Raw genomic sequence first — 8,368 nt, forward strand, 5'->3', positions numbered from 1 at the left:
TTTTCCAGTGGTCATGTATGGATGTGAGAGTTGGACTGTGAAGAAAGCTGAGCGCCGAAGAATTGATGCTTTTGAACTGTGGTGTTGGAGAAGACTCTTGAGAGTCCCTTGGACTGCAAGGAGATCCAACCAGTCCATTCTGAAGGAGATCAGCCCTGGGATTTCTTTGGAAGGAATGATGCTAAAGCTGAAATTCCAGTACTTTGGCCACTTTATGCGAAGAGTTGACTCATTGGAAAAGACCCTGATGCTGGGAGGGATTGGGGGCAGTAGGAAAAGGGGACGACAGAGGATGAGATAGCTGGATGGAATCACCGACTTGATGGATGTGAGTTTGAGTGAACTCCAGGTGATGGTGATGGACAGGGAGGCCTGGCGTGCTGCGGTTCATGGGGTCACAAAGAGTCGGACACGACTGAGCGACTGAACTGAACTGAACTGAATACCCAGAGGTGGCTGTGAGGGGTATTGCGTTCCTTGTTCTGCGCCAGGACAGTCCCTGGGAAGAAGGGCATGCTTCCCAGTCTTCCAGGAGCAAGTCCTCCAGGGCCAACGGAAGAAAAGGACGCGCTGCCTGAGTGACGGGGGGATCTGAGATGCGGATTCTAACTCCCAGATTGAGTCTAAAAATGTGTGTGAGGGAGTCCCGTTCCCAAAGGAAATAACCAGACCAACTTACCTAGGGAGCTAGTCAGAGCTTGGTAACGGAGACACGGGGGCGGGGCCGGGGCGGGACTGCGAGCTCAGACCCCGCCCCCGGAAGCCTATAGCGCTTCCCCGCCCGCGCTCTCAGTGTCTCACAGACTCACGCACGCCGGGATGCACGCACGCACGCAAGGCGGGGCTGAACTGGCAGCAGTGCGCAGGCGCACACAGTCCGCGCGCTTTTCGGAAGCCGCAGGTCGGCGGGGAGAGCTTTGGGAGGCTAAGGCTGGGGTGGGGCGTGGGGCCGGGAAGGCTGAAGGGCGAGTGGCTCCACGTGCGGGCAGGCCGACCCGGGAGTGTGGTCTCGCGGCTGGTAAGGCTCCGGCAGCAGCGGGTCCGGAGCCGGCCTCTGAGGAGGCGGTGTCCCGGGGGCCGGGCGGGCGGCGATCTGCGGAGGCTCCGCGGGGGGAGGCGGGGCCGGGCCTGGGGCCAGAAGGGTGGGCCTGCACCCGAGGTCAGGGCCAGCGGAGTGGGCGGTCCCTCCCTGTGAGCGCCGCAGGGTCCGCCATCCGCAGCCCGGTCAGCGGGGTGACCACTGTCCCCGGGGACACTCCTCCGGGTTCAGGGGGAGGGTCCGTGTGGTGGGGAGCACCTACCGTTTGGATCAACACCGCATCCTACAACAGGCAGAGAAAACCCCAGCAGATGGGACTGCAGCTCACACATCACTGCCGAGTAACCGTTGTAGAGATCTAGGAAGCGGTGCCCCGGACCAGGCTGTGCTGCTGAGGGGCGCTGGCCAAGCTGTCTTTGGTTTGTGTGTCCGTAGTCCTTGGGTGAATGATTGCGTTGAAAGGAAAAAGGAAGACTTGAGAGGTGAATGTTGAATAAATCGGAGAGGGTGGAAAGGAAAGAGCAGGGAACTGGGGGGACAGTGATTAGAACGCTGAGACTTTGGAAGAATCCCAGGGTTGCAGATGATAAGATGGGATGAAGCCGTGGGAGAGGAATAGGATGTTCATGGTAACAAGAAAGTTGGTTGTAAGTGACTTCCAAGTCACCTCTCTTGCAATTTCTCATTTCTCGTATTGTGGGATTAAAATAGGGTAAAATGGAATAGTGGAAAGAGGGATAAATTGTCACGAGATGTCAGTTCTAGTTTTGACTTTATAGCTGTAAGCAAATTAGGATCTCTCTGAGTGTTAAGTTTATTTTTTCCAAAAATATTACAGAGGTTTATGAACACCTACTTAAAATATGACTGGTTCTTTGTAGGGTTCATGGGAGAAAGCTGTATTAAGCATGGCTCTTGCACCAAAAGAACCTGCTGATTATTAAGCTATATTTACAGGTAATTTCGAAGGTAAAATTTAAAATACATAAAGTTCTTGGTTTTTACTTCACTGCAGTACCCTTAGGAAGCTTCAACATTTTCTTCACATTTTTCTTGTGGATTGTCAGGTGAATTCTACACATCCACCAACATTCATCTACAGTTCTGTAAAAATAATTTTAACTTAATGTAAGGAGGCTTGTAAGACTAACATGAGGGGAAAAAGATCTAAAATAAAGCACCTTACTACCCACTCGTTCTCATTTCATCACAACAGCTTCGCTTTATAAAGCATCTTGTGAAACTGGGAAATGGTGAGAGATTCTGGGGCATCCTGTTTTAAGTGCTCATCTACCTGTTCCAAATCCTTGGAAACATTTAGTATGTGATAATTGTTCATGTTTGTTATCTGTGACTTTTGGTGGCACTGTGAAGGGGCATTTTGTCCAGGGTAAAGTGGACATGAACTTCGTGAAACTGCTCATGTGTGAATTCTGGCACCATTGCTCAATGGCTGTGTGACCTCAACTTAAGTTTCTGAACTCTCAGCCTCAGTGTGCATTTGTGCAGTAAAGAGGCAAATAGTAATTTTCAGGTATTTTCGTATTCATTATTTGACTTGATTCTCACAATGATTTCTCTCATTTTACAGATAAAACTGAAGGCCCAGCAATAGGAAGAAGCTACCATGACATTGTTCCTCTGATTGTCCTTAGAGACCAGACTTACACCTATCTGCTTGACTTGGTTTGTTTTGCTTTGCTTATCTCTGGTTCCATTGTTTTCCATGTTGCTGCCACTGTCTTTGATCTTTTGCATTTAGTGTTTGTGGTGGTTCTGGGGAGAGTGACCTATTAACTAACTAGGCCCATGGCCCTGACAGGACCCAAGACTTTGCAGAGGGCGGTCCTTTGAAGTGCCCTCAGAATGCCCAGCCACCTCTGGTCACTAACACCACCCTCTAAACCTTGTGAATGTTTTTCCTATTCACATGGAAAATTGTTATATAACTAAAACAGTTTAACCCATAACAGAGCAGTATTAACTCTTTAATGTTTTAAATAGATGTTTCCACTATAAATAGCCTTTCTTTATAAATTTATAAATAAAAAGTCCAGTGTGTTTTCCTTAAGATGGGCAAAGATTTTAAAAGTATGTTTAAAGTGTTATGTCTTTGTTTCCTTCTAAACTGAATTTTTTTCATCTTTGTTATTTATCATAGAGCCTCTAAAATGCAGGCCTCCAGCTCCAGGTCTGTACACCTGAGTGACTGGCAGAAGAATTACTTTGCACTTACATCTGGTACGTGTACACCTGGACAGAAGGCAGATGCCTACCGAGCGCAAATACTCCGCATTCAGTATGCATGGGCAAACTCTGATATCTCCCAGGTCTGTGCTACTACACTGTTCAGAAAATACGCAGAGAAATATTCTGCAGTTATTGATTCTGACAATGTTGAAACTGGCTTGAATAACTATGCAGAAAGCATTTTAACTCTTGCAAGATCTCAGCAAACTGACAGTGACAAATGGAAGTCTGGATTGTCAGTAAATAATGTGTTCAAACTGAGCAGTGTGCAGGAGATGATGCGTGCTGGCAAGAAATCCAAAGACTCTCTGTTGGCGCCTGCTGATGCATCACTAGTCATCCACAAAGAGGCCACTGTCTTTGACCTTCCTACATTTAGCGTTTGTGGTGGTTCTGGGGAGAGCAACCTGTTGACTAACTCAGCCCATAGTGCCGACAGGACTCAAGAGTTTCCAGAGGGTGGTCCTTCTTTGACGTGCCCTCAGAGTGCCCAGCCACCTCTGGTCAATAACACCACTAAGACGTGTCCTGTAGCCTCAGCACCTTTTGGTGAGTCAGGCCTTGCAAAGTTCCATGCCAAACCATTATTTGGGAATGTCAAAAAGGAAAATAACAGCTTTGTAAAAGGCAATATAGGTCTCAATGTGTTCTCATCTAATCAGTCTTGTTTTCCTTCTTTCTGTGAAAATGCACGGGACAAAAAAGCTTTTTATGGTGCTGGCACCATTGATGCACTTTCCACCCCAATACTGAATAAGGCTTTTAGTAAAACAGAAGATAATGGCCAAAGAGGGGAGAGCAGCCTGCCTGCTTTTAAAACTGCAAAGGAACAGTTATGGGTAGATCAGCAGAAAAAGCACCACCAGCCCCAACGTGCATCAGGGTCTTCATATGGTGGAGTGAAAAAGTCTCTGGGGGCTGGTAGATCCCGAGGGATATTTGGAAAGTTTGTTCCTCCTGTACCTAAGCAAGATGGGGGAGATCCGGGTGGGGGGATGCAGTATAAGCCTCAGGGTGCAGGTACTGCAGACCCAGCACATCCCATGGACGAGCGTCTGAAAAACTTGGAGCCCAGAATGATTGAACTTATTATGAATGAGATTATGGATCAGGGACCTCCAGTAAATTGGGAAGATATCGCAGGCGTGGAATTTGCCAAGACCACAATAAAGGAGATAGTTGTGTGGCCCATGTTGCGGCCAGACATATTCACTGGCCTACGAGGACCCCCTAAAGGCATTCTGCTCTTCGGTCCTCCTGGCACTGGTAAGACTCTGATTGGCAAGTGCATTGCTAGTCAGGCTGGGGCAACATTCTTCAGTATCTCTGCTTCCTCCTTGACTTCCAAGTGGGTGGGTGAGGGGGAGAAAATGGTCCGTGCATTGTTTGCTGTAGCAAGATGTCAGCAACCAGCTGTGATATTTATTGATGAAATTGATTCCTTGTTATCTCAACGCGGAGATGGTGAGCACGAATCTTCTAGAAGGATAAAAACCGAATTTCTAGTTCAGTTAGATGGGGCAGCCACATCTTCTGAAGACCGTATTCTAGTGGTGGGAGCGACCAACCGGCCACAAGAAATTGACGAGGCTGCCCGGAGAAGGCTGGTGAAAAGGCTGTATATTCCCCTCCCAGAAGCTTCAGCCAGGAAACAGATAGTAGTTAATCTGATGTCCAAGGAGCAGTGCTGCCTCAGTGAGGAGGAGCTCGAGCTGGTGGTGCAGTATTCTGATGGGTTCTCTGGGGCAGACATGACTCAGCTGTGCCGGGAGGCATCTCTGGGTCCTATTCGCAGTTTGCAGGCTGTTGACATTGCCACCATAACACCTGATCAAGTTCGCCCAATAGCTTACAGTGACTTTGAAAATGCTTTCAGAACTGTGCGACCTAGTGTATCTCCTGAAGATTTAGAGCTTTATGAAAACTGGAACAGGACTTTTGGTTGTGGAAAATAAATGGGACACTTAGGATGGCATCTTTGTAGTCTTGTCTTTCCACTTTTTATTATAGCAAGGAAATTAATGAATTGTTTGTGAAATGTATATTCTGAATCTGTACCTTAAAATAGGATAACAATATGTTGACTTTTACAATTGATTGACTTAGACTATATTAATATAAGCTCAATTTTCATTCCAGTTGTTTCCTGATATTTAAGCCTATACATACAAGATAGGAATGCACTTTTTTGTTTTGTTGCTAAGAGGTCTTTTCACGATGTATACTGTGATGAATAGTAAGCTCAAACAGAAACTTAAAAAAAATGTGATTTCTGTATGAGAATGTATCTGACTTACATGCATGTTTTATTGAAGAAGGTTTCTTGTGAGGATCACATCATGCTTAGTGTTGGCTGCTACTGCTAAGTCGCTTCAGTTGTGTCCGACTCTGTGCAACCCCATAGATGGCGGCCCACCAGGCTCCCCTGTCCCTGGGATTCTCCAGGCAAGAACACTGGAGTGGGTTGCCATTTCCTTCTCCAATGCATGAAAGGGAAAAGTGAAAGTGAAGTCGCTCAGTCGTGTCCGACTCTTCACGACCCTATGGTCTGCAGCCTACCAGGCTCCTCCATCCATGGGATTTTCCAGGCAAGAGTACTGGAGTGGGGTGCCATTGCCTTCTCCATAGTGTTGCCTGGTGTAGTGGTTTACATTAGAAACTGTTGTTTACTGTTGTTTAATGATCTCAACCAAAGCTAGAGTAAAAGTGCTAGTTTTTACTTTGTTCTGCCATGTAACCTCTTATGGTTTCCTTCCTTTACCAAGACTAAGCGTGTTCAGAAATGGGTGTAATCTAATATCAGAGGCATCCACAAAACAGAAAGGGGAAGAATGTGTTTTTCCAGGGGGTAGGTGGTGTTTACAATTAATATTTTATTTGACACTACTTTATAGCCTGTAGGGTCCGTCTAATTGAAAAATGTTTTTAGGTTTTTCAAATAGACTGTTTCATATTATAAATAATATATGTTCTGTGTAGAAACATTACAAAATAGAGGTGAACAAAAGAAAATAAAAATCACTGTTACCTTACCATTTTGAAGAACACACTATTAACATTTGTGTTGCTTCTTCCAGATGTTTTATATGGGAGTAGGGTTGTGCTCTGTGTTCCCGTTTGTAGTTCACTTTTTTCTTTAAAGTATATGAGTCCTCATCATCTTCCACATTGACATCTATGACATCTTCATGTAAGTGCCTGGGATCCTGTGGTATGAGTGGCCTATAATTTATTCAGCCCTCTGTTGGAGGACATTTAAATCAGGTCATTAGGTTCACCTTTTGTTTATTGTAAACAAAGATATATTAAATGCCTTGGTGATCTTTTAAAAATTATATACATTTCTTGAGTAAAATTCTTGGATTAAGGATTTTTCAGGCTTCTAGCATGTGCTCTATTATAAATTGCCCTCTGAAACAGTGACACCCTGTGTAAAATTCCCACATGCACTGAATCAAAGTGCCTGTTTACCTGTACCAGCTGGACAGATTCAAGTTTTGTTAGCATTCTTTTGCATCTGTTCATTCAAAAAACTATCAGATGCCAGGCAGTGTTCTAGGTGGTGAAAATAGACCGGTGAACAACACAGTTTTCATGGAGATTACTTTCATGTTCTAATGTTTTGAGAACAATACAACTTTAGAAATGAAATTTGAAATTTTTAGTAGATGAATTTAGGCAATTTATATATTAATTTTTATTCTTGGTCTGCCTGCTATTTTTGTGCTCTTTTAAAAGCTTTATTTCTCCAACTTTTAATTTTTGCCTTTGAGATATATCTTTTATTATAATTTGGGTATTAAATCTTTTGTCCTAATTTTTTGTTGTATCTTTTAAAAGCTTTAAGCATTTCACCATATTTCTTACTATCTATGTATGTCCCTTTCCATTCAACATAACAGCACTATAACATTGGATTTTTGTAGAAAATTTGAGCTAGGGAGTTACTTGGCAGTTGTTTCTACGTTATACTAGAAGCATTCTTTCTGTCAGCTTTTTGTGATTTGCAGTATGTTTCTTGAGGCATTTGGGTAGGAAGTTTCCTGAAACTTAGACTTGAAATTTCTTTGTATCTCTACATTATGAGTATTCTCTTGATTGAATATGGTATTGTTTGGTTGAATTCTTTGCTTCCAAGTGTTTTGTGTGTCACTATCCTTATCCATTATTTTTGAGAAGTAAACATTACCTGTATTTAATGTCATTGAAAGATACATTTCCTCTGTGGAAATACACACATTTTACCAACAGATGTAACTCATTTGTATATCAATGCTTAAAAATATTGGTAGGTACAGTATCTGTGTTTTTAGTATCAGGGATTTTTAAATGTTTTTCTTCTTCATCTGATTATGGTTCTTTAGTGTGTATTCTTTGGGAAATTCTATTCCAACTTACTGTCTTTGCCATCCTTTTGAAATTCTAATTCATTTTCTCACTTCCAAAATACTTATCCAGTCTACCTCCATGTCAACCAGTTGATAAGGTGGAGTACTTGTAAAGGGCATGGACTGGAACCAGAGGGACATGTTGTTAGACTCTGAGTCTGTCACTGACTGACTGGGACTATAGCCCCCATGACTCTTCAGTCTTGGTTGTGAAATGAGAGTAATCTGTACCTATCTTGTTGGAGAATGAGAATCCTGTGGTACAATATAGGTTTTACAAAGCCTGATTGCTCAATAATTGTGCATCCTCCTCTTTCTGGCTTGATTCTGCCTTCATTGCTTTGAAGGATCATTTTATTTTCAACTGTTTCATGTGGTTGTTCATTCTAGCTTATTCTTAATTCTACCTTAATCCAGTGTGGTATTGCACAAAAACAGATATATGGATCAATGGAACAGAATAGAGCCCAGAAATAAACCCACACACCTATGGTCAATTAATCTGTGTCAAAGGAGACAAGAATATACAATGGACAAAGAAAAGCCTCTTCAGCAAGTGGTGCTGGAAAGGTTGGACAGTGACATATAAATCAACGAAGTGAGAGCACACTGTCACAACATACACAGAAATAAAATGGCTTTAAGACAAATGTAAGACATGACACCATAAAACTAGAAGAGAACATAGGCA

At 43.5% G+C, this 8,368-nt stretch overlaps 1 protein-coding gene across 7 annotated transcripts; it reads left to right on the plus strand.

Moving 5' to 3' along the window:
* The first annotated feature begins 712 nt into the window (after positions 1-712).
* Positions 713-6,624, plus strand: FIGNL1 (fidgetin like 1). 7 transcript variants are annotated; one of them, XM_019959623.2, is made up of 4 exons: positions 713-901; positions 1,921-1,996; positions 2,631-2,725; positions 3,201-6,624. In XM_019959623.2, the coding sequence occupies exon 4, from the start codon at positions 3,211-3,213 to the stop codon at positions 5,242-5,244; it is 2,034 nt and encodes a 677-aa protein (XP_019815182.2). In that variant the 5' UTR covers positions 713-901; positions 1,921-1,996; positions 2,631-2,725; positions 3,201-3,210; the 3' UTR covers positions 5,245-6,624. The 7 variants fall into 7 exon arrangements, with proteins under 7 accessions (XP_019815182.2, XP_070643526.1, XP_070643524.1 ...); XM_070787421.1 differs by having other exon boundaries at positions 896-1,018; XM_019959622.2 differs by lacking the exon at positions 713-901 and adding an exon at positions 1,103-1,521.
* The last annotated feature ends 1,744 nt before the right edge of the window (positions 6,625-8,368 follow it).

The sequence above is a fragment of the Bos indicus genome, chromosome 4 (genome assembly GCF_029378745.1).
Source record: "Bos indicus isolate NIAB-ARS_2022 breed Sahiwal x Tharparkar chromosome 4, NIAB-ARS_B.indTharparkar_mat_pri_1.0, whole genome shotgun sequence".
Taxonomy (NCBI): Eukaryota; Metazoa; Chordata; class Mammalia; order Artiodactyla; family Bovidae; genus Bos; species Bos indicus.